This window comes from Pleuronectes platessa, chromosome 5 (genome assembly GCF_947347685.1).
Source record: "Pleuronectes platessa chromosome 5, fPlePla1.1, whole genome shotgun sequence".
NCBI lineage: Eukaryota > Metazoa > Chordata > Actinopteri > Pleuronectiformes > Pleuronectidae > Pleuronectes > Pleuronectes platessa.
In genome coordinates this window covers 28,908,477-28,935,136 of record NC_070630.1, presented here as the reverse complement: position 1 = coordinate 28,935,136, position 26,660 = coordinate 28,908,477, and the positions used below count along the sequence as shown (strand labels likewise).

Below are 26,660 nucleotides of genomic sequence, written 5' to 3'. Positions count from 1 at the left end.
GACTGACTGACTGATTCTTAACTATGGAAACAGTGAAAACACAGAGTTTCTCTGGTCTCAGCTGCTCAGAGATCAGCGCAGCAGCTTCTTGATCAGAGCAGAAGCTGCAGTTGGTTTGTACCGAGCTTCAGTATCTGTGTCCGCCTCCAGTCTGACCTGCTCTCACTTTTTGTTTTCACATTTAAAACTAAATATATATTTTTAAGCTATTAGGCTGCAGCTATATGTTTTTATTTATTTCAAAATAGGGTACTTCTTATTTCATACATTTCCCACAAATACGGGGAGGACTCAAATAGCCCTACAAAGTTCTGTGTTTAATTTATTTGAAAGTAGGTCTACACTTGCCTGTGTATTTTCTTCTCCTCTTCATAAGTGTTCCGTGTTTTCCTTTGTTGTAACAGGTACAAATAGCAATAAAATGTCAAGACTTTTCTTTATTGTCGTTCTATAATTTAGTAAATGCAACAAATTACAGTTTAGTATAGTATAACTTTATATGAAACTTTTTTAGCTTTGTTATCAAATATGTTTTGCGGCTCCAGACAAATTTAATTTGGGGGAAGAGGGGGCAAAATTACTCTTTTGAAAGTAAAGGTTGCCAACCCCTGCTATAAACTTATGCTGGTAGGGATATCTAATGGCCAACCTAAGTACTGCAAGCTAGACTATTATGCAGTTGTAGACACAACACAGGGTCCCCACGAGATAAGAATCTCTTTGTCTGAAAATTCCTTTGTGTAACTTACGTGACCGACCGCCATCTTGTCTTCGGCCTCATTGCGTCGCGAACGTAAACCTCCATTTTGAATTACGTGAACGTAACATCATCTTGAATTCGGCCAGACTCGGTCAGTACGTGACCGCGTCATTACGTCATTGCCACTCCCCCTCTCTCTCACACACACACACACACAAACACAGAGACACAAACAGACAGGCAGACAACCCCCCCCCCCCACACACACACACACATAGAGATACCCTCAGTATGACATGTGTGTTCTAAATTGTGATAAGTGTTACTGCTGTTGATATCTTTGAAATATTGGAGTTCGTTAAATGAAGAATCATTGAATAAGATTTACTTTATTTCCCTTTTTAATAAATCCTTTTGTAATTAAAGTACCTGTATCTTGTGATTATTTGTGCAAATGTATGTGAAAACAGCAGGATAGCCTGTGCTCGAACTTAAAACCCTTCATTGTTTATTATATAATCATTAATATTAAATATTGAGATTATTAATTTAACTTTTATAAACTGAGACTGATCTTTACAGATTGACCTGTTGGTCCCTGTTACCAGGGTGGTGCCCCGTGACGATAAGTAATAATTACAGATTGTATTATTCTTAATTGATAATTGTATTATTTTCATTAATTATTTAACTATTCTTAATTGATAACCGTATCATTTCTAATTGATTATTTTACCATCTAAATTGATAGCTTTATCATTTTATATTATTTTTAATGAATTATTTTTATTATTTTTATTATCATTTTTCATGATTATTAATAATTATCCAACGTAAAGTCTACTGCTATTGCACAACATAAACAATACAATCCTGTCATCTCCTTAAGTGTGTCATGTCCTCTGTTGAATCAATAGCTCTACTTTTCTTTCAAGAAAATTGAGGGGAAGTTAACATTTAACCTCATAGTTGTTGGGCAAGAGTCCCTTCTGAACTAACCATGTGGTGGGGTCCACACAATGGGTTGTAAAAGTGAGGCGTGGGGGCCAGCCTGAAACCAGTTCTACCAGTTTCCACATTCCAATGGGCCATAAAGTGCTCCTCTGAGTGGGGAAGCAGACACCTCGGCAGGCCTAGGAGTCTCCCCCTGGTGGTGGAAAATGTCCTGGGGATCCCTTGGGACCCCGCTGAGTTCCAAGCCCCGCCGACTCAGATCAATTCCTGACAATTCAATTGGCCGATGTCCTATGACCAACTCCTCAAGGAGGAGGACCTCTCAGGTAATTTAAAAGCCCTGACACCACAAAAATCTCCGCCATTCTCCCTGCTAAGGACTTCGACCAGGGCCCTTCCGGGTCTCCCAGATGTTCCAGCTCTAAAGGAGGCAACTTTAACTTTTAGTTTTATCAGCCATTTCCCAATTCCCTGAAGATAGAGCTGACCTTTCCAGTTAGTTGATCCGGAGGTATTTTTAGGGAGCAATTACAGACGTTTGTTTTATTTTCATTTTTTCTTTATTTCTTTATTCAGTCAACGTTTTACTTTGATAGAGACTATTTTTGTTTTTAACTTGAAAAGGCCGCGCACAGGAACTCGCCGAGCTCAGAGACTTTCTTTTCCACAATCCACAACTGCGCCACAGCTGTTAATCCCTGCAGGACAAAGCATCATTCTGTCGCAGAAGGACGAAGCAGAATCCCGTCGAAGAAGACGAACGACGTTTAATACCATTCCAAGAGCAAGAGAAATTCGCTCTATTTGGCCCAGCGCTGACCTCCGTTGCAACCACGAGCAGAGGTGTCAAAAGTATTCCCATTCATTACTCAAGTAGAAGTATAAATACTAGGGTTTAAAAATACTTCTGTAGAAGTTGAAGTATCAACTCAAGCTTTTTACTTAAGTAAAAGTATAAAAGTACTTGTTTCAAAACTACTTAAAGTATAAAAGTAAAAGTAATGTAAGGGGAATTTTTTAATGTAAATACATTAAAGTACCATATGTGTACTACTGAGCATTTACATGCATTTCATGGAGCGGAAGACATAATAACTAGTTGCAAATAAGTAATGTAATAGTGCAAAAAGTCAAACTTCACTGGAATGTTATCAATAACCTTTATTGAAAGAGACCTTGAGACCTTTGGGCTAAACCTGTATGTACAACAACACTACAGATAGGCTTTGTTCAGCCGCAAAAGCAGCAGGTTCTCAAAGTTATTTGACCCTATGCATGCTCCACCTGGCCTGAAGATGAGCCCTGCAACACTAAACAGTCTTTCACAGGCTGCTGAGGCCCTGCCCTCTGTACACACCGCCCGTCGCTACTACCGATTGAATGGTTTAGTGAGGTCCTCGGATCGGCCCCGCTGGAGTCGGTAACGGCCCTGGCGGAGGGCCGAGAAGACGATCAAACTTGACTATCTAGAGGAAGTAAAAGTCGTAACAAGTTTTCCGTAGGTGAACCTGCGGAAGGATCATTACCGGTAGGGAGAGCGGGGTAATGTGGGACATCGGGTAATGTGAGACACCCCCTGTATCTAGGCAACGGAACACATTTGTGGTCATGTGATCATTATGTTTTCAAGCCCCTCCCATTCCCCCCCTTGCCATGAAGGAGAAGTTGGTGCTGGTGCTGTGGAAAGTATGTTTTTTCACAAAAATGTGTGTTTTGCATGTAAAAGTAAATTTTCTTGCTTTAAACTTAATCAACTGTTGCGTCAAAACAAATTGAATCAGGTAGAAAAACTTATATCTTACATGTTGGAGAACTTCCAACATATAAAACAATGTGATTGATGCTAGCTGAAGATTAGCCTGAATTGCTAAGAGATGTTTTTTCTAAAACGGTGGCTGTGGGGTAAAGTGGGACAAATGTTGTGAGACAGTGTCTCTCTTTACCCCACCATGAAGCACAAGTTAAGTTTAGTTTTAAACATATTCTAGTGTTATATTACATTATATATGTTTTATTTTTAATGTCATAAACATTGTAGAAAAGCCATCATGACAAGAAACTACACCAGGAAGACAACCTGGGGCCACACAGCCCTCGCAGAGATGGAGAGTGCAGCCGCTGAGGTCATGCAAGGAAAGAAGTCCTTAAAAAAAGCTGGAAGGGATAGAAATATTGACAAGAAAACCCTCAAAAGATTCATAAAGTAAAGAGAAAGGGAAAGTAAAATCAGTAGCCTGGGGTGCAGTAGCTGAGGTAAAGAGAATATTCACAGATGAGATGGAGGAGGAGCTTGCCAAACACTTGAAACAACTAGCTGACCAGTTCCATGGTCTTGCTCCAGTTAAGTGCTGTGAACTGGGATTTGAATACGCAGAGAAAAACAATATCCCTGTCCCTGCCAATTGGACAGAGAAACAATGTGCCGGTAAGCTAGGGTGTGCAAGAGATCACATGAATCATAATAATCATAAATTTGCTTGATTGACCAATCCCCATGATTCTGTTACTAGTCCGATATTAGTTTTGGAATGTGTGGTTGTCAATCTAGCTGTTGGGATTTTAACTATTACAACATGTGTTGTTTTGGTAGTTTTAAAATGGAAAAAATAAGTGTCTCACTTTACCCCCCCCCCCCCCACTCTTTCTATTTTTCTGTCTCCTCCACTTCGTCTGAGCACTGTCCACGACCGTGCGGTGCCTCCTTCTCCGCTTTTCCACCCACCTCTGTGCGCCTTTGCCGGCCTGCTCCGATGGCCGACGGACCTGTCAGCGGAGGCGGGAGGATGACGGATGCTGAGAGGACGGTGCCGCACGCCGCAGCTCTGGCTTTGCTCTCCTCCTTTTCGGAACCCTCCAGCGCGGTTGTGTGGCGGCCTCGGCCTGGCCGTCATCCAGCGCTTGCGGCGGGCACCCAACTCAAACTCTCCTCGTTCGAGGGGGGTTTAATGTCTCGGGTTTTTTTTGTGTGTGTTTTTGAACAATGACAAACCGGAATGAAAACAAGCCAAAATGAAATGAGAGTAACGAGGCTATTTTTAAAATGTAAGGAGTAGAAAGTACAGATATTTGCTTGAAAATAAAAAGTAAAAGTAAAAAGTCGTCTGAAAAATAAATACTCCAGTAAAGTATAGATACCCAAAATGTCTACTTAAGTAAGGTAACGAAGTATTTGTACTTCGTTACTTGTACTTCGTTACTTGACACCTCTGACCACGAGACCCACTGGAGCACCGCTTAAGAGGCCAGGACTTCACTCATTTGTTTTCCAGGAATCCGCCCGTTCGTGCACGCATCCTGAGGTTCAACAACAAGAGATTCACTGGACTTCCGGAAAATCCGCGCGCCACGCGCAAGCAACACCGCGGAGGTCACAGTAAGAGGCTTTATTGTCTGGGCAGAGACTAGTATTTATACTTAGCGTGTCATTTTATTTTGAGTGTATGTTTGTTTGAAGATCGCGGATCTATTTTTCAGTCCGTGTTTAAACGTGGCGAAACGATACGTCACTTCCGGTTCCTTTGTACCGTGTTGAAATGTTTTAAAGTGCTTCGCGCCGTTATGGAGAGTCTACGGCAGCACTGTTATCGTCCGACTGGGTTTGCAGAGACTTTGCCGATACAAAGTTCGGTACACAACTCCAATTTGAGTACCAAGTGGTTAAGTTTCTGTAACCTTGTCTCTGACGATGTTTTGAGAGCTTTCCTGATCTCTCTCTATCTCTCCCTCTCTCTCTCTCTTTTCTCCTAAACCTGTTTTTACACACGTCCCGACCTACACTTACATATTTCATATTACATGGCTAAATCTTGACTAAAAGAGCCTAAATTCATCTCGACGACATTCGGCGTCAGAACCAGGAGATAAGAGATCTCTTTGTCTAGAAATATTCCTTTGTGTAACTGGCGACCGACCGCCATCTTGTCTTTAGTTTGTTGAGTTTGTTAAATGAAGAATCATGGAATAACATTAACTTTATTTCCCTTTAATAAATACTTTTGTAATTAAAGTATTTGTATTTCTGTGATTATTTTTGCATATGTATGTGAATACAGCTGGATTACTATAGCCTGTGCTCGAACTTAAAACCCTTCATTGTTTATTATAAAATCTTTAATATTAAATATTGAGATTATTAATATAACTTATATCATTTGAGACTGATATTTAAAGATTGAATTGTTGGTCCCTGTAACCAGGGTGGTGCCCCGCGACGATAAGTAATAATTACAGATTGTTTCATTCTTAATTGATAATTTGATTGTTTTCATTAATTACTTAACTATTATTAATTGATAACCGTATCATTTCTAATTAATTATTTTACTATTTTTAATTAATAGCTTTATAATTTTTAAATATTTTTAATAAATCATTTTTATTTTAATAATCATATTCCATGATTATTAATAATTAGCCAACGTCAAATCTACTACTACTATTGCACAACATAGTACAACATATCAAGTGGATATAGATATAATGTAGACACCATGTTTTTCAATTTCATTGAGCTTCAGTAAAAATAGAATTGTGGCAAGAAGGAATTATTCTGTCCAGGAGAAGGTGTCAGTCGGGGGGAGAAATTACCATTCGACTGCATAATGAGAACATATTTAAGAAAGAGGGAAGCTAATTTTGTTTACCTTTAAACTGCAATATGGCAACCAAGGCAGTTCATTGTACTAAACAAAGGAAACAGTTTCAGAAAAAATGGAAACCTTTGGCAGTAGCTTCAAGCATTCAGGTACAGAATGTTGATGTTGACTGGTCCAGACATAATGTACTGACCCTGAATCTGACTTTATAATTTCTCAGACCATCTCTAAAATGGCCTTAGGTGTCCAATGAAGATGTGCAGACACCTTGTGCTCAAAGGGTGATTTCAGATTGCTTCTGTGATGTGATGGCAAATGTCATAAATAGTTGAAGTTCCATAAATTGGACCTAAAGATTCTTTTCACTGGAAAAATTTAATCAGAAACATGAATAATTTGGAAAATGTATGTAGTAAATAATGTGGACACCGCAGTTATTATTCACATAAATGTTTGTTGAGGCAACTCAATAAACATACCTCCACTAGGAAATGTACTGTTCCTAAAAGAAAAGCACTGTTAAGATCCCTGCGATCTAAGACATTTTCCCTTGTGCCTCCTGCATGTGTTTTGTTATGCCACGTGTTTCCCCCTGTTTATTTATTTTGTCATGTGCTTGTTGTGTTTATTTTTTCAGGCCATGTGCGTTCTGTCATTGTCAGACTCCGCCCTCTGCTGCTTCCCGGCCTTTCTCTCCTTCACCTGTTCCCTATCATCACCCTGATTGTTTGCCTGATTTGTTCACATGTGTCTTGTCTTGGTTCCCCTTTCTATATAAGTCCAGTCTTTCTGTAGTCCCCTGTCGGATTGTTATCGTTTGTCTGTGAGAAGCTACGCCAGTATTCTGCAATTTTTTAGCTCTGGTTACCTGGTATGGTATTGGACTTTCTGATTTTTTATCCTCTGTGTCTTTCCCTTTTTGGAATTCTGTTTTGCCAGTTATTGAATTGGACTTTAAGTTTTTTGCTCTTCTGTGTTTTTTGCCTTTTTGGATCCTTGGCTTATTCTATTTTTGAAATATATAGTGTTTTTTGCATCTTGGTCTGCGATTGGGTCCTTACTGTGAGAAAGCCTAACAAGCACCTTGAATTGATGGCCCCGAGGGATAGGTTTATTCAGTCTGTCAATTCAGCTAACTGGAAGTCATATTGCTCACCCAGATTTTTTCAGAATAGAAAAGCTTGCAATGAATGAATGAAAAAAAGTATTAAGAAATAAAGTAATAAAGAATTAAATTACTTCCACCAATTCAGGTGACGAAGGTAACTTATTACAGGAGGTTGTATGCCTTCTGGCATGGAAAGCTGGAAAAAAAAACTTCCTCCCCATCTGCATGCCGAAGGGTCACGATACTAAGCCCCAAATGGTCCCTAATAGAAAAAAATGCTGCACGAGGGCTGCGCAGCATATCGAAACTCTATTGTCGTCGCTATATCAACATGGACGATATACGTGTTGCAAAAGTCAGCTTGAACTGCGATAAAGGGTGTTCCATGTACCATTCATTCACGCTCTTGAAGGACTAAATAATAAATTAAAGATTTTCAGTGGAATCTTCAAGCGATCACTTTTTAAATTCATCACTATGAGCGGTTGATTATATAAGCTTATATATGTAGCTTATTTATGCTAGTCCCATAACCTGAGGCTTGTCTTCTAAAGGAAGTCTTTGACACTGTTAGACCATGTATTGTCATTGAGAGCTGCCCCCTTTCTAGCACATTTCAAATCATTGTTAAAAACACATCTATTTCTCTGCCTTCTTTTCGATTTGAGAACGTCCTTATCCCAGCAGATTTAATATATATATTTTTTTACCATTGGTATTTTGATGTGTTGAGGAGGTGAGGGGGCTAGGAGAGCACCACAGAGGATCAGTTAGCTGATTGGTCCTCACGCTTAGAAGGCAGCATCTGCGCTGCCTATAAAGAGACTCAGACACAGGAACAAAGACACACAGAGGCACAGAGGACTGAAACTCTAAAAGACTGAGCTGTAAAGCTAGTCGCCTTAAGTTGAAGTTTATTTATGTTTGTTAAGTGTGTCTTCGTAAATAACATTTTTAAACCAGAATTGTTCGTCTCTGGCTGCTGTGGTGAGAGCCCCGTGGCATGGTCAAGTGCCACATGTGTGTTGCCTATTCTTGTACCTTTTACTTTGTATAGTACTTTGTTCAACCAAGTTAAAATCAAGGTCAATATTAACATCCTTAGTGGAGCTGTGTATGGCTCCCTGGTGTCTGTCCCGGACTGTGTGCCTTCTCCCTCTGGATGTGGAGCTGTCCGTGGTCCCTGCATCCAAAGCCAGGTAGAATGCAGGGTTAAAACCATGTTGTTGGATTGGAAATAATACGATAATTTCGTGTCTGCATAGACCATCAACTGTATGGGATCTATGGTAGTAGTGAAACCAAAGTAGAAAGACTTCACTAAAGCCTTTTTTTATAAGTCATATTCAACAACATATTGCATGTTTTCCTAATATTGTGCAGCCCTATGCTGCATGAATGTGTGAGTGTGAATGCGGATATGGCAATAAACTTGACTGTAAAGGGATGAAAGAGGTCATCAAGACTAGAAAAGCGTAGATACAAAAAGAAAGTCATTGTCCAGGCATCACATTGGATTTTGTTAGACACCACAGCTTTACCGCAGAAGACTGACCGGTGGTTTAGTATGAGAAAAGGATTTTGGGTTCTGTGGTAAGTGATGGCTGCATTTAATTTGATGGACCATGACAGGGCTGCAGTGGGGGCACTGCATGAAAAGAAGAGTTTGTGTCACTAACTGTCGCAGGAAATTTTGGGAGAATTTTTGGTTAACGGCTGTTCACAGGAATCTGCAGGCAGCACAGAAAACTGGCAGGAATTGACGCGGGTTTACCAGTTTCTGGCAGTTTTACAGGCCTGTGAATGTTGGGAGGTGAACCCCCTCCTCCTAAGCTTGGGGGAGGCTTTCACATGCAAATGACAATGCTCTGAGCTTTACAAATGCAAATCAGGATTGTTTCCCTCGGTGCAGATCACACCTTTTTCTAAAAGGTACCATCTAAACTATCTGGTGTAAGTACACCAGGCTTAAAATAAATATAAAACCTGAAATTGTAAATTGTTTCCCTTAAGTAAGTGCGCTATAATGAATTACATTGTATACCATAAGCAAAGGTCAATGCTATGAAAAAAAATTGAAACAATGAACTTTATTTCAATATTTTATTATACTCATAGCCTCATATTAAAACAATGAGGCTCAGTAAGTCTGTTTCCCTGGACAGGACTGACAAACCACCTGTTCAATCTTAATTGCCCATGAACACCATCCTAAATCTCAACCACTTTGCAGAGCGGCATGATTACAGTTACCTTTTCACTTGTGTTCGTTAAATGCACAGTGGATGTGTTAACCACACACCTACCAGCAATCCGCTCAACAGGAAGAAATTATGCTGGGTATTATGAGTCTGTGCCCTGTAAGCTCGAAACTTCTACTGGCTTTCCATAAAAATATCTGTCCTCCCAAAATACTGGCAAATTCAGCACCATATTCACATGTCCATGGCCAACTAAGCTGTTGAGTCTGCTGAAATTCTCTCATAATTTGAACTTCAATTGTCTTATTGTTATTAAACGTTCTCAGTAATCCATTAAAACAGTCAACACTTTTATCCAAAGCGACTTACCAATAAGTGCATTCAACTATGAGGGTACAAACACAGAACAGCAAGAATCATGTAACAACAGAAAGAATAAACGGGTCCTCAGTCACATACTCATCCAATATAAAAGTACAATTTAAAAGCTGTTATAACCGCTGCTTTAAGATGAAAAGGACAGTTTTTCTCTGAAAACCTCACGTCACTTGCTCGCGTCATCACCTGATGGGCTCGTCCAATCACAGCCTCGTGAATGAAGCGTCAGTCTCCCGCAGACATGATGAAACTTCTGGCTCATGTTTAGCATGGTCCGAACGAATGACTCTGTTTTCGGTGTAAATAACTTGCTGCTGTCGACACGGCACTGTTTCCCTGGAGGAGAAGATGAGTGCGTGGGAAAGCAAAGCCGCGGGCAGATGGAGAAGATGGGCGCACAGTCCCTAACTTACGGTAAGCGCTAAAAAGAGAAACCATTGCTAACTGCTAACCTAAATCTTGGATCTGAAAAGTGTGTTAACAACTGTGGGATTAACGAGAAAGCTGCTAAAAGAAGAATATAGCATCGAGTGCTTGAGCAGAACTAGTGCATGTTTAAATATGTATGAACTACTTAAATTTAACAGTTTGTTCTCGTCAAGTTTTTTCATAAACCTGACTCCGATTGTATTTTTATAGGAAAATCTCGGTCTCTTCACACCTCTAATTCAAATGGCCGGCGCCATGAAGCGGAGCGAGGGTAAGATTAAGAAGCGATGTGCTGTGCTGTTTAAAATACATTCTCAAGGTTTACTTTATCTGATCAATTTCATCATTGTGTTTTCACAGCCTGATTCCCGCACACAACGAGGCAGTCACTGCACATTAGGCCGAGACTCGCTGCAGGTCCGGATTTGCAGTGCGGAAAACGAAGCCATTTTATGTAAGTAACTGTTTAGGAATTTGTTTTTTTGCTGTGGATCTACCAACGGTGATTCAGCGAGGCTATTTCCATTTATTAATAATGAACTCATGTTACTCATGTTGTTTTCCAGCTGCCTGTACTATGACGTACTAAGACACACTATAAGCCTGTATGAAGGAGCTTCCAGTACATCCATATGGACCTTGCATCAGCATTGAGGAGTTCAGGAGTCGTCAGAGAAGAAAGAGGGTAAGGTTATATTAATTAAATAATTTTTCAGTTACATGTATAGGTGTACGTTGTCATTGATTTGTGCTAATTGTACCGATTGTGATTATAGCTGATCGAAGCGGGACAGATGACATGGAATCCATCCTTCCACAGCCAGGAGCTCACCGACCTGTGTGCCACACTTCAAATAAGACTAAAAGCTACACAAAGAACTTGTGACCCAGAGGCTGCAAAGAGACATTTCAAGCTTCACCTGATTAGTTTTTGACTGGCTAGGCCAGTTGTTTGTACAATATTTGTGCTTTATGTAAATAAAGCTTTGACTCATACCTTCATGTTTCAAGGGTCTGTGGTTTCCTCCAATGGTGAGTGGAGAGAGGCTCTTACCACCACTTCATATGCTAATTAGATCACACCTTCACTCCACGGCTTCGTGTAATCATCATGTTACTTTCACCTAAATAATTTCCACATAGTTTGAAAATTGCATCTCTGGAGAATGAACTACATCCTCAGTAAATTTAATGGTTCACCAGGAATACCAGTGGATGTATAGATATATTATCTGCCAGAGCTTGTATTAATATTGTGGATTGATCAGTTTGCTACTTGTGTGGTGTTTTTCCACAAAGGGCTACAAAGCAAGAATTATATGCAAGATTGGTAAAAGCAACTTTCACTATATGTTAACAGTGACTTTTTTCCATCATCATTGTAAATAAAAGGGACAGAATTTCAGGCGTTATTACTCTGCAGTCTGTAGCTACGACTCCAGGATCAGAGTGGTCCCTCTACTCTCTTATTACCTGTCATAATCATAGTTGTCAGTGTCACAAAGGACAAATGGCGCCTATACAATTTACACAAACACAGCACTTACGGTATGACTCTGTATTTTCCCCTTTTTTTAACAGTATGACTGACAACTGCAGTTCTGGTGCATTGAAGTCAAAATGGCTGATCTGGGATTTATGTTGTTAAATAAAGATAGGATTAACAGAGGCATGAAAAAAGCTTTCTCTTAAACTGTACAAATATTCTCTCTAATAACAACATCACATGTTGATTTGATTGTTGGAAAAACTGTATTGCTGGCAGCCATACTATTCTTTGTTTATATATTTTGAAAATTTGTATTCCTAGTAGATGAGAAAAAAATCCCCTAAACAGAGCTCCTCTGTACATATCATACAACCAAACGGATCCTGATGGTAGCAGGTTAATACTGAAAGGCACTTTTTTTCTCAGTAGAAGAGACCACCTGCCTCACTGCTGCGATATTAATCGCCAACTGATGCAATTTAACTTCTCTGGGAGCTGCCTAAGCTTTCAGTTGCCAAGCAATACTGAGATAGCTGAGTGCTGCTTAAAGAGACAGGGGCCTTTGTTCAATCATATTGTACATTCGAATAATATGGTAAAAATACAAAATATATATATATACTTATTGCCATGTGATGACAAATTTACATTTAAAAGTATAAAGCAGAAGATATGTTTTCTTTAATCAATCAATCAAATGCAAATTTCATTTGTATAGCCTATATTCCCAAATCATAATTTGTCTCATAGGGCTCGAGCATGGTGTTACATCCTCTGCCCTTAACCCTACAAAAAAAAACTTTTAACAGGGTAAAACAAACGTAGAAACCTCAGAGAGAGCATCATGTGAGGGATCCCTCTCTATGAATGGACAGATGTGCAATAGATGTCAAATGTAAAGGAGAACATCAGAAAGATAACGGTTTTAGCAGCATTGATAAGAATAAACATTTTGAACGATAGCTGAAGGTCAATGAATTGATGGATTATTGTCAGTAATGGTCGAGTATCTGAGGAGAAATTTATTATATATCAAGCAGTCTTGTAATCATAGTCTATGGTCAGCAACCACCACGATCATGATCGGATGCCACTATAGTCCACAGTCATTGTCCTCTGCCGCCATTAGGATGCACCATCAACTGCCACCTCGATTGTGGTCCACCACCATTATCAGATGCCAACACGATACAGAATCTGCCATAGTGGATCCATCATTAGGATCTCTGATACGCGATCCACAGATCATAACCTTTAAAGAATGTATACTGCTTGAGCACACGTCATAATGAGCAGAGGTGTGGTAAAAGATGCAGCTCAGAGCATCAACACAGCTTCTAATGGCCCAGTAGTTAATGAACGCTCCTCATTCTTCCTCTAATGTTTGGAGTTTGGTAAACACAGCTCCCCCTGCCTGCTGAAGATATCTTAAGAACTGCAGCTATTTTTGGACCCACAGACATTGTGATGATTTAATTATTTAAGCGCTGACCTGTGGGTGAATGAGGGATGGGCCGTAGGAGGACAGGAAAGTGTTTAGCCTTCACTCACACTGGCTCCTTCCACTAATCTTTTCAGTCTGCATATTTTATATGACACAATGTGCTACAAATTAAATATAATTAACATAAATGTTACTTGTGGCTGCCCCAATGGTCCAACAACTAGTGGGTATTTTGGAAAACAGCTCAAACACCCATATACGATAAATATCTCTAGTTACTACTGAAACATTTTTATGATATGATTTGTCTCCATCAGTGTTTTGACTCTGATTTATTTGACACTTAAGTCTAGGGGACGCTTAGAATCACTTTGTTTTAGTGTCTCAGTCTTGTATGTCTTCTGAGTAGGTGTTGGAAAATAACTGAACATTTAGACAAATTGTGTTGCTTGTTACCTTCATATTTCAGCAGTGATTCAGACTATCACAGATTTCCTCTCTTAATGAACAACAGTAAAACAACAGAATTAAGAATCCTGAATAGGCATTGTGCAGTGTTTATTGTTCCTAGCTTTGACTTCAGCTCTACTCTCATGCAAAGGGGGGTTTGACAGCTTCAAAGTCTACTTGGACTAGTCACTGACCCCACTTAAGGGATGTTGCTTACAACACTGGTAAACAATCAAAATGAAATTGATGCTAAAAGGGAGTTAATACATAAAAGTTCCACAAACCCAAGTGCAGGTTCCCCAGTGGAAAAAAGAGCAAACGTATATACACATTTCATTACACTAGATGTCAGAGGCTGAATAAGTGTATCACTGACATTAAAGTCCAGAGTACAAGAAATGTTGTTGTTACTGTGAAGTACACTTACTTTGTCTACCCTAACAGGACAGACGTTTTACATCAGCTGCAGCGCTATATCAGTTCACACTGATACTGCTATATCAGTTCTTGATGCAGCGGGTGCGCTGCATCAAGAAGGTTGCCGGTTCGAATCCCACTCTATCCCATCTGCATGCCTAAGTGTCCTTGGCAAGATACTGAACCCCTAAAATGGCCCCTCATAAATGCTGAGTGTTCTAAAAATGTAAGTCGCTTTGGATAAAAGCATCAGCTAAATGACATGTAATGTAAAAATTGAAGACCAGAATCAGAAGTCACGATTCTTCGTGAGGGTGATGTCTGGAGCTCTCACAGTTCAGACAACACGGAGGGTACATTTTCTTCTCGTTTGCTCAACTGTCGCGTAGATTGTTGGCCTAATATTTTCGTCTGACCTTTCCTCTCCACGTTAGTGATGGTAACTACAGGCTTACATTTGCTCTCACTCAGACTAAAGTGTAGGCTGTAATCCACAACTTGTCTCCTTCAGTGTCACTATCATTTCCACAGACATTTCACTGCATGTTGTGAAGGAAGCATGATAATTTTGGAAATGGGTAGAGAGGTTAAAGGAGTAATGTCTTACTCCTCACTGGAGAGATGCGAAACAATCATCACCAGGAACAAAAGGACTGGAGCGCTCTTTGCACTATGGATGTTAGTATTGCTGGTGGAGGCAGCAGACAGAAATGCAGCCTGTACTGAAATAGGCATCTTTCAAATGAACACTGAATGCAGTGGCAGCTCCATTTATTCAGCACCGTTTTGGTGAACTTGTTAGTAAACGGAGAAGAATGCAGGGCAACACTACAGGTAAACACTGTGATCTGCCTTAATGTTGAAGCAACACGTCCACGCGTTCTGTCGTGACTAAGAAGGAAATACTGACAGAAAATCCAACAATAAAATGAGTGTGACGCGCAGCGCGCCGTCAAACAGCAGCGCCTACCTCTCGTTTGACGCTCCATAATAATTTATCTTTGTATTCTTCCTCCGTGTAGCCCTCCATGTCTGTCCGGCTGTGCAGACCGCAGGTTGGTGTCCGTGGCAGCCTCGGTCCGCTCTACTCGGCCTTTTCCGTCCGTTTTTTTTGGATTTTTTTATTCCGTCTTTCCTTCTTCCTTCGCTCGCATGGACTCTGACGCAGCCGAGCAGCTTGGCGACGACGTCAGAGGATCCGCCTTCCTCACAGCACTGATCAATGGAAGAACCCCCCCCCCCCCCCCCCCCCCGCAGCCTCTCAGCATCCAACACAGCAACCTGTGGAGCCTCCTAGTTATTTATAGCCGCTGCTGTTTCCTCCAGTGCACTGCAGAGGACAGATGTGTTTTTCACTATCTCATCCTGACAGCTCTCTTCTACATGGATGAAGAAAACAACTGGAGGAAACGTCAAGTGCATCTAATGAGATCCTTCGAAATCAGCTCGTTTAATTACTTCATTCACAAGCTTGGCACCATCAGACACCATCAGATAGGGTTGAACAGATGATCCCTCCGGAAGCGCATCCTCCTCATTCTCAGTGCTGATGGCAGGTTAAGCCTGCTGCAATGTAAATGACGCAACCTCTGTTGGAGTCTTGCTTGTGCCGCCATGTGGACTGAGGGTGCACTTGCAACCATCACAAAATTATCTGTTGAGTTGGTATTTTTGTTCCACAGTAAACTGTATCCAATTTGAATTCAACATTGTCAACTTAAAAAGCCTTTTTCCTCAATTTGTTGGCAGGACATTCATCTTACATTGTTGGATTTCTGCTCGTTGCAGCTAATTCCTTTGGATGACTGTACAACCTACAGAGGTGGTTCTCAAATTTGGTGTGACCCTCCTCACAAGATACACCAATACGCCGAGCAGCTTGACGACGACGTCAGAGGATCCGCCTTCCTCACAGCACTGATCAATGGAAGAGGGAAGAACCCCCCCCGCAGCCTTTCAACAACCGATACAGCAACTTGTAGAGCCTCCAAGTTATTTATAGCTGCTGCCGTTTCCTCCAGTGGAATGCAGAGGACAGATGTCTTCAAGTTGATCTTGCAAAACCTTTGAGTTTTGGTCATCATTGTGCTGCTGAAGTGTAAATCCTACTCCACAAAGATAAAACCAGAGGGTAGAGTATGTCACCTAAGAATGGGGAACTACCACTCCTTGTTCGGGGTGTGGTCACTTCAGTGTGGGTGAGTAGAAAAAGCTGCCCCAGACTTAAATATTCCCGACACCATGTTTCACTAAAGGTTTGGTACACTACAGCATGATTTTCTCTCCTACTGTCTCCTTACATACATCCTCCTGTGCTTTACTGCCATTCATCTCACACATCAATCACTAAATCTGACTCATTGAGTGATATACTAGTCTTTCTTAGCCTAAACCAAATGTATGACCTTGTTTCCCACCTGTGAAGTGGTTTAGAAACTTCTACTTGTCATCTGAGACCAGTTTTGACAGTTAATTTGCCAAAGTCTTTCATTCTTTGTTTGTCAAACTCTTCATCTGTAACGGAGTTACTTTTCTGACTCCCATGGAACTAAGCTTGATGTATAGATTTCCTGATTCTGTGGTCACTTTTGTTCAGTGGAATTTTTGCTTTGGATACAACAGATCCAGTGTCATGACCCCTTAGAAACCTTTATTAAAGCCATGATTTGACATTTAGAAAGAATAATAACTTGCCTTCTGTAACTTTCACTTACTTTAAGCAATAAACTGCTCAGTTCCTATTTATAAGAGGGGATCACTGGCTGCAAGTACACTTGAACAATCCTTTGACAATTAAAACCAAGCTGCATGTCACATACTTTAATGGAAACTGACCTTTTGTATAGGACTTCCGTTGGGCAGAGCCCCAAGTTTGATTAAATTGGATTTTTGACAAAGAAACAGAGCAGAATCTTAAATATTTCTGCCTTTCACATTTGCTTATGTTGCTTTTTAAATGTTACCTTAAATTGTCATTATTACATTGTAACGCACCTTGTAACTGTGCAATATAAATGTTTATTATTACCATAATTGAAAGGAGCTATTTTATCTAATTTTGAGTGTGTTTTTTTAACACTGCTTACATTTCACATCTTTCTATCCCTCTTTCAGAGCTGTATTAGGTAGTGCGATTTCCTACTGTTGTTTCATTTTAACACATTTCTATAGCTAAACATAATCTCTGATAAAAAATGCCTAAAAAAAATAATAACATTTTAATGCAGATCTTTTGTTTGGCATTTTTTGTCAAGGAACCACTTTTTTAAAAAGGTAAGTAGAAGCAAAACAGAGATATAAATAGAAACAAATCAAGAATTAACATAGGTGTGGATTTCCTCCACTGAAGACAGAACTTTGTGAATGAAGGAATGAAGTACGATGCTGAATTCGCGAAGTTGTCCATAGATTGGTAATTAACGATTGTTAATGCTATTGTTGGCGTGTAACGGAACAGTCAGGATCTTTAGGCAATAGGCTTCTCACCTCTGGCTCCACTGCAAGGTAACCAACCTGCCACTGACATGTGCAAAACTTCTTTGTGTCTGTTGTCGAACAATATAATTATTCCTCACGCACAGAAAAGGTAAGATTATTGACTGCTTCGTTAAAAAAGGGAAGTTTGATTGCTCTGTAAACTGATACACGAGTTCCTCCAGCGGCTCATAGAACTCTACCATTCGCAATTACTCCTGCCGACTAAAAACAAAACAAGACACAAAAAAAAAATGAATAACAACAACGTCTATCTACAACTGGAAAAAGGCATCATGGTTAGAGGCAATTCTGGTAAAACAAAATCTTGGGCGAACAAAAGGCTGTTGTAAATATAAATGTGTAAATGAAAAATACAATCTACAAATAGAAAACATGCTCATTTAGATAGTAAGTGCTATGACTGAGACAACATAGTAGGTGGATGTGGCTCAGGAGGAAGAACATATCTTCAACTAGCCAGGTCGGTGGTTTGATCCCTGGTTCCTCCAGTCTGATGAAGTGTCCTTGGGCAAGGCACTAAACTGACAAATTGAAGTGTGTGAATGATAGAAAAAATGCTGCGTATAGAAGCACTGTATGAATAGGTATTTGAACGGGTGACTGAGATTTGTACTGTAATGCACTTTGAGTGGTCAATAATACTAGAAAAGCACTATATAAATACAGTCGATTTACAATATTTTATTTTATCTAAGAAAAAGTGCACGTTAGTGGTTTGTCCTCCACTAATAAACTACATTTACTTAGTAAAAGCTACGACTCTCTTGACATTTGAAGTATCTGCCTTGAGTCCTCTGATAATTCTTAAATTATGACAGGTCAAACAGTCAGATGTAATTACATCAAGTTCATAACTCTGACTTCTTTAAGATAGTAATGGTAGATACTAAGATAAAAATAATTTCAAAATAGACATAAACAGGCATCATCACACATTTGTTCATTATGTGAAAAGCTCAAATCAGCCCAGTGCTTGGGGGTTTCAGTCTCAGTGTCCCAGTTGCCTGTCGTCATATGTGCTGTACCTCTTGACATGGATACGACGAACACGCTCACGAAGCTCAGCTCCACCCAACACTTCCTCCTCCTCACTGAGAGAGCCACAGTTGTTATAGCTTCTACGTGTAGCCTCCAGCAGGGAGTTATCAGGCAGTGGCATTGTCTCATACAACAAAGTATTTAGAGTCTCCTCGTAGATACGAGCTTCTGGAAACTCCACCTACAATAAGAAACACGCTCAAGATTACAAATTTTCCAACGCAGAAACCTGGTTATGCATATGTAAAATAAGTAGAGCCATACATATAATATGTCTACTTTATCAATCAATCAAATTTTATTTGTATAGCCCATATTCACAACTTACAATTCGTCTCATTGGGCTTTAACATGGTGAGACATCCTCTGTCCTTAACCCTCAGCAAGAGTAAAGAAAAACTACTTAAAAACCCTGTTAACAGGGTAAAAATACATAGAAACCTCAGAGAGAGCCACATGTGAAGGATCCCTCTCCCAGGACGGACAGACGTGCAATAGATGTCAGGTGTAGGAAAACATCATCAAGATTAAAGTTTTTAGCAGCATTGATGAGGGTAAACATCTTGAAGGATAACTTCAATACGATATGTCAAGTAGTCAAGCTGCAATCATAGTCCATGGTCAGCAGCCAGCAAGATAATGATCCATCATCCTGGTCGGATCCACTATAGTCCACACGCATTGTCCACTGCCGCTTATTAAGATCCATCATCAGGCGCCGCCTCGGCCTTGGTCCACCACCATTATCTCACTCCAACGCGACAAAGGATCCGTCATTCCCACTACGATGAGCCAGCAAGATATCTTTACCTTTTCATTAACAACAATTGTGACTTCCCAAATTCTTACCTTGGTCTGTTTCTTCTCTGTGGCATAGAAAATGGAGGTGCAGCACACCTCAGCCAGTTTGCGGCGCTGACCATAGAAGGACCAGCAACAGATCTCATCTCCAATTACATCTTTGATGAAGAGGACGCGGCCATTGAAGCTTAGTGACAGCCTGTCGAAGAGCTCGATGTTCTTCAGCAGATTGTCGTCTGAGTTACTGTGGACACATAAGGAAACAAAGTGCTTCATTGTTTACTCTAGTGACTAGTCTGTGGCTCATTAGACTCTATTAGCTCAAAAAGTGTTTTCTCACAGAGTATTTTGTAAAAGAAAAAGACAATCAATGAAACGTGTGGGACAGAAGGAGGAAGGCTTTCTCACCTGGTGTAAGAGTACTTGTTATTGCTTCTGTTGTACAACAGCTTCACCACAGGCTAACAAAGAAAATAAAGAAAAGAGTCAGTATTAGCATTCATCTCAATGTACCATTTATGAATCAACTTTAACTTGAAATCAGCCATTAGGTCAGAATACAAGGTGTGATCAGAAACTATGCCTATAGCAGGCAAAACTGTACCCAATTTTAATTTGGCCCCTTTAAAGTAGTCATTTTGTGCAGTGATACACTGCTCCAAGCACCACTGTGGCAATTACATTTTGGGGAAGGGGAAGAAGTCACAGCGTTGAAGCTGGGAGCAGGTTTAAAAAAGAGGCGGTAGGAGTGCTATTGATGTCCCTCAAACGACTGGTGCTCATGGGGGTAATATGTCAAAAATATTTTAGCATGAAGAATCCAAGTCCAGGCACTCAAAGTGATTTGAAAAATGTAAACGGGCTTGATGCTTTACAATACAGCAACGCGTATCAGTTTCTGCCTTCATCAGGGTTTACTGACACAAAGACAAACTTACGGTGCAATACCCCATTAATGTTGAAGAAAACAACAAGCACTCCTGACCTGGCACACCTTCTATGGGCTTTCACTGTAAGGACGGCTCCCTGGGTTGTTGCCACAGACCCAACTCACTGGTCATGACCCTTGACATCAGCTTCACAAGATGAAGATGAAGATTTTTATGTTTGCTCTCTGATCAAGTTTGAGGTGTATGGTGTTAATCGCAAATCAGCACCTTCAAGTGGTAGCAAGAAACTTAACCACAGGTCCAGATGATGGTGGGACTTTACAGCACAGAAAAACACTTACTATCACATTACTTATTAAGGTTGTGTTTGTGTGCAAAAGGAACACTCTCAGAAATGTTTGATCATACCTCATACTATGATAATAAAGGTTGTGGAGGGCATCTCCAACACTGTGGTCAGGTAATTCCTTTTTGATTAATCCCTAGCACGCGTCTAGAAATTGGTTGGAGTCCGCCGGTGGATTGATTAGCTTTGAGCTGCTATGCATGACATGCATTGGACACCGGAGATTCTCCAGATATCTGTATCTGAGATTGCAAATGTCCAAGTGAGAGCCTCTGGACTTTCTCTAGAGTTTCACTTGCACGCCCCCTAGTAAAAACTCAGCAGAATGAGCCGATGTAGGAACACAGGTGGAGATCCACCACAGGATTCACCGCAAGCATTCTGGAGATGTTTCCAACATGCTACAGATGCAAAAATGAAAAGAACAAAAATAAGATAATTATCTCAGGATGAGAAAGCGGTATACTTTGTAGACCTTCCTGAAAAAAGCTTCCCATCCAGTCAGACTATCGGCCTGAAGGTCGGCAGTTCGATCCCCAGTTTGACCCATCTGCATGCCGAAGTGTCCTTGGGCAAGATGCTTAACCCTGAATGGCCCCCTCATAGAATAACAAAGTGCACTGTATGAATGTGTGTGTGAATGGGTGAATGTAAAACTACTGTAAAGCGCTTTGAGTGGTCATCAAGACTAGAAAAGCGCTATATAAATACAAAACCATTTACCATTTACAAAAACTATTAACAAATATTTGTACAATATTTTCAGTGTCTCTGATTCAATTCCATATTTACCTTTGAAGAAGACTGGATGAGCCTCTCTTCTTCCTTACTGGAGGTCACCACAGGTACAACACACAGGGGCTGCTCTTTATTGCCCTGTCATTCAGAAATCATTATACACTTAAAGTTGACGGTATCATAGCATTTAGTGATTGGGTATATTTACATATTTAAATAATACCATGACACATTTTGAAAATTATTCTTATTTAGATCATAGTCAAATATTACTAATAAAATAACTAAATTAAGGCCTTGTGAAAGAATAATCTAAATTCTCAACATTTAAGTAAACGCTCAAACATTTTAGCATAATACATAAAATACTTAGTCAGGATTAAGAAATCATAACAAAGAGTAGAGATGCCTTTGACCAGTATCTCTCAACTTATTTCACAAATACCAGTCATTTTTCTATTTGGCCAACTTGCGATTACAGCTGAATAGTCCTGATGTACAGCATAGAGAATGGTCAGATTCGTATCCAAAAGACCCTGAGCATGAACCTCATCAAATTTCTGAATATCTAGACCACGTCTCAGATAAGCGGCACCAAAAGTGATAAATCATTGAGAGAGCACCTTTTCTAGCCTTTACAGCACTATCATACAAACCAGTAGTCAGTCAGATTTACCTTGAGCCTCAGTGTAGACTCAAGTTTGGCTTGTATCATTGATTACAAGGCAAAAAACCCTGATGACGCTAAGACGCAAAGGGAATTTATGACACACAGAGCTTCTCTTTCCAGCTTCTCCTTCCTTTTCTCCATCCCTATCCCCCTTCCCCGGAATCTCTTTGCTTTATCGCCCGCAGATCCAGGGCCTCTGTGGCCGCACCATGGATTACGATTTGTGGATCGTGCATTAGAGGTCGCAATGGTGGATCCAGTATGGCAGATTCTATATCAAGTGGGCTGATCATAGTGGTAATGGCGGATCCTGTGTCGCATTGGCATCAGATACGGGCGTTGGACCAGGACCGCGGCAGCGACTCATGATTGATCCTAATAAGCGGCAGTGGACAATGACTGTGGACTAAAGTGGCATCTGATCTGGATGGTGGATCATGATCCTGCTGGTTGCTGACCATAGACTATGACATATCGTATTGAAGTTATCCTTCAAGATTGTTACCCTCATCAATGCTGCTAAAAACTTTAATCTTGATGATGTTTTCCTACACGTGGAATCTATTGCACTTCTGTCCATCCTGGGAGAGGGATCCCTCACATGTGGCTCTCTCTGAGGTTTTTACGTATTTTTACCTTGTAAAAGGGTTTTTAGTAGTTTTTCCTTACTCTTGCTAAGGGTTAAGGACAGAGGATGTCACACCATGTTAAAGCCCTATGAGACGAATTGTGATTTGTGAATATGGGCTATACAAATAAAATTTGATTGATTGGTTTGGCAGCCCAGGAAACCAACTGTATGTGTTGTTAATCATCTCAAGTGATGCTACTCAACCAATCAAATCTATGGCTTCCAGTGTCCGTGATTGAGATTCACACACTGTGGACAGAGAGACAGTGAAAAGTCATTCAGAAGGAAGAAAGAAAAGTAACTTCACATAGTGTGCTCTGAAAAGAGAAAGGTAGACAGTGAAAAGCTGTTTTTTGGTGTTTTTTTTAGCTACTCTCTCTCACTGAACAAGAAAAGTGGGGGTGGGATATAAGAGGAAAAGTTGATAAAATACGTAAAATGTTTTAGAAAATGTATATAGACTAGGGTTGGGCTGATGAGAGATACCATAGCCAAGCCATCACAATATTGAGCCTACATCGGGATGCACCCTCCACGTTCGACAAGGGCACAGCCTGCCACGCGTCTCTTTAAATTCAGTTTCTACTATGATGTAGAAAAATACAGTGGAATCTGGACATAATTAATGAAATAATTTTTTTATAGTGATCAAGGCTTTTGTCCAACAATATACCAACCGTGTGATTGTAGTTGAAGAAATCACCACAACCTAAATATTTCTCACAGACTAGTCTTAATATATTTAGTAATATTGAACTAAAAATAACTAACCAAAATAACTCTTCTTCATATAATCTCAATATTCAGGGGCTTCGCACTACATCCCCTTTTCTCCCTTTTATATATATGGGCCAGTATGGGTGTAACTGACCTGCAGGGTGGTTTGACAAAGCTCCACCAGGCCCTGGATGAGATAATACTTTGCCTCAGACATCAGCTCTTTAACAGCCTGACCGCCTTTTGGTAAGGTGACTGTGCCGTCGCGCAGGTAGGATAGTATGCTGCCAAAGTGTTTACCACTGCGGTCAATCAGGATCCAACCTGAACAGAAACAGACCATGATGAGAATGTGATTATTGTTACCTCTAAGACACTGGTGCAGTCCTGGGGCAGCAAACATCTTTAACATACTTTCTCCATTACATGACATTGTAATAATCATGTGAGACTTTTTCTGGTGTCATTTAAATTATTTCATAATTCCAAAAATATACCATGAATGTATGTGTCAGACAGTAAAATGTAACGTATCAGGATGCAGTCAAGGATTTCAGTAAACATAAATTCTTTCCAGATTAATATTAAAGTCCCTTTGACTAAGGCTGCACAATATAACTCAAATATACCGTCATCGTGATATCAACATGCACATTATACATATATGCAAAAGACTGATTGAACTGGGATAAATGGTGTTCCATGTGCCACGCATTCACTGATCTTCAAGAGAAGCAACATCTCGCCTATTCTCTCAGAGTGTTGCGTGTGATTTACAACAAAATACACAATGAAATGATCTTTCACCACAGTTTCATTGTCAATATTTGGTGAATATGTTAAAAAAGTATCAGTTCAAAAGTAAAAGCAAGCTTTTCTGTTGACTGAATCCACTCACGTATATTAACAAGGATTTTATTGTTACTGCAGGACTGGATGATGAAAGGATTTATACCGTAGAGTCCTGGCATTTTTTCATAAATTTCAGAAAGTGTTAAGGTTATAACAGGAATTTCCACCACAATTTTAGCATAAACCCTTTTAACATCACTAGCACAGGTATTTTTTATTATTATTATTTAGTGTGAAAGGTTATGTTTAATGAAACATTAAAATGGCAACATTAGTTTTGGTGCTAATGTTAACAGATTTGTGTTATGGAAAAATAATAGCATAAAATAGATTTTAGTCACATCTATATAGAACAGGCATCTGCAGTTAAGTGATGGCTTACCTTTATTATCAGTCAACACTTCCTTCTTTCCACTGAACATTGCTTTCAGAATGGAGTCCTGCCTGGTTAGTATTTGCAGCGTGGTGTAAAACAGGGCCCCACCAACATTAATGCGGACATACTTGTTGTCCAGGCCGACCGCTCCTTGATAACTGCAGGTCTTAGACTTGTAACAAGTCAGAGGAGGGGCTGGGGAGGTGGAGTCTGACTGGGAATGTTCCTGGGGCAGGCAGCTCTCTCCAGACATGTCCTTTTGGAGATAGATGACCACCCTGCAGACGGAGGTTCGAAGGTCCCCCGCCGTGATGACAGTTACTGATGTGGCCACCACAACCTCTCACTGCTACAGATCATTGCTGAAAAAACATAGAGAACTGAGATTGAGCCCAAAACGCTGTAGATGTAAAAGGAATTTCAATGTTTAACTGGTAAAGCAAGGACACCTAGTGGCTGAAGGCATGTATTATAATACAGAGTAGAAAACACTACTATTATCTTTTCCTCAGTACCCCTTTCCACACAATGGAATGTCACTGGGCCGGAAACTAACGGGTAGGGAGGGTCACATTTGACTGAGTAAAAGGACAAATTATGACAAACACCATAACTTATTTAGACTAAAATCCGCCGCTGCTCTCCAACCTCCAGCTTATTTACAGTGCTCTCAAATAAACTTTACCTCGGTTTAACCAAATACTGCCTATGTTAAGTGTGACCGCATAAACAACTTTAAATAATTGTATTTCGTTTCTAAGGCACAGCGTTAGCATCGCTGGCTAATAAACATTAAGGTTTTAACTTGAAATAGATACCAGTTAGTTGTAAAAGTTATTTAGTTAGCTTCAATATAACTACTGTCGACGTCAACACAGAGAGAGTTGTGGTTACTGACCTGAACTACTCAACTTAACAAGTGAACATGAAGTAACAGCTAGCTTAGTTACTATTACAGACTCCGCGGCAATTTACAGTATTGTTATGAACACAATTTCTCTCTGGGATCAACAAAGTATTTCTAATTGTGATTTTCGCTGAGGGCCACACTTCTTGTGCTAATGTTAGCTAATGTTGACAGGAGTGAACAAACTTTCAGCATGAATGAGACACAACTAGAAAAAACAAGCCATTCTATAACCAAAACATACAGTAACCTCTCGGTAGGTTTATAACAATCAGAGAATATCCTCCAGATGTGTGTATGTTCAATTAATAAACATAACACTTTCAATGGACTGTTTAACGTTACTGTCCCTATCTGTAGTGAACAAAACGTAACCGGGTGCACTTTACGACTTTTAGCCGGGTACTTACCGACCTCTCCTCTTCACTGGTCAGGAACCCGCATACCGTGTGGCTAATTCACTTTATTTATCGTCATGATACTAGTCAACAGCCTTGTCCAGATGTATTCACAACAAGTGGGTAAAGTATCCCTTTCTTCTTCTTCTTCTTCTTCTTCTTCTTCTTTTTCTTCTTCTTTTTCTTCTTCTTCTTTAATGACGGGTGGCACCTAATGTTAAAGGCGCATTACTGCCACCTATTTTTCTGGAGTGGTGGTCAGAGTGTTTGGTTGCAGAAATCCATAAATAAAAAATAGAAAATTAAAAAACACCAACAACAACAAATAAATAATAAAATAAAAAAATAGAAACCCAACCCTTATTTAAACCTAGATCCTCTTCATTAAACCAGTTTCTCTTAAAAACTCAAACAATACTTTATATTTTACTTCTCAAATATAAAACAAATTCTAGGTTAACCTCTTCCACTCCACCTCTTACAGCTTCTTCTTCCTCTTATGCTTTTTATGGTGTTTGCCTAACTTTTTGTTTGGCAACAAACCCGGTGTCCCTGAGACTGTTTTTTATTCATCCACAACGTATTCCTTTGATTAGTCCTGTTCTAGTTAGAAAAGAAAGCCTCGCCTTGTTT

At 40.0% G+C, this 26,660-nt stretch overlaps 2 protein-coding genes and 1 long non-coding RNA gene across 3 annotated transcripts in view; 1 reads left to right on the top strand and 2 right to left on the bottom strand.

The window, feature by feature from the left end:
- sgsm2 (small G protein signaling modulator 2) overlaps positions 1 to 15,386 on the bottom strand; it is a 114,997-nt gene extending 99,611 nt beyond the window's left edge. The window contains exon 1 of the mRNA XM_053422163.1: positions 15,136 to 15,386. Within this exon, the coding sequence (XP_053278138.1) occupies positions 15,136 to 15,195 (60 nt within the window). The 5' untranslated portion in view covers positions 15,196 to 15,386. The remainder of the gene's footprint in view (positions 1 to 15,135) is intronic.
- LOC128439778 (uncharacterized) lies at positions 10,134 to 11,351 on the top strand. The gene is made up of 5 exons (XR_008338439.1): positions 10,134 to 10,350; positions 10,576 to 10,636; positions 10,726 to 10,819; positions 10,932 to 11,050; positions 11,142 to 11,351. It is a non-coding gene; the product is annotated as an uncharacterized LOC128439778 (long non-coding RNA).
- A 2,938-nt stretch (positions 15,387 to 18,324) lies between the features above and the next one.
- tnfaip1 (tumor necrosis factor, alpha-induced protein 1 (endothelial)) lies at positions 18,325 to 26,227 on the bottom strand. The gene is made up of 7 exons (XM_053422172.1): positions 26,040 to 26,227; positions 24,729 to 25,084; positions 23,649 to 23,818; positions 21,531 to 21,614; positions 19,911 to 19,963; positions 19,551 to 19,746; positions 18,325 to 18,882 (listed from the first exon to the last, which is right to left on the bottom strand). The coding sequence occupies exons 2-7, from the start codon at positions 24,973 to 24,975 to the stop codon at positions 18,652 to 18,654; spliced, it is 981 nt and encodes a 326-aa protein (XP_053278147.1). The 5' UTR covers positions 24,976 to 25,084; positions 26,040 to 26,227; the 3' UTR covers positions 18,325 to 18,651.
- Between the last annotated feature and the right edge of the window lie 433 nt (positions 26,228 to 26,660).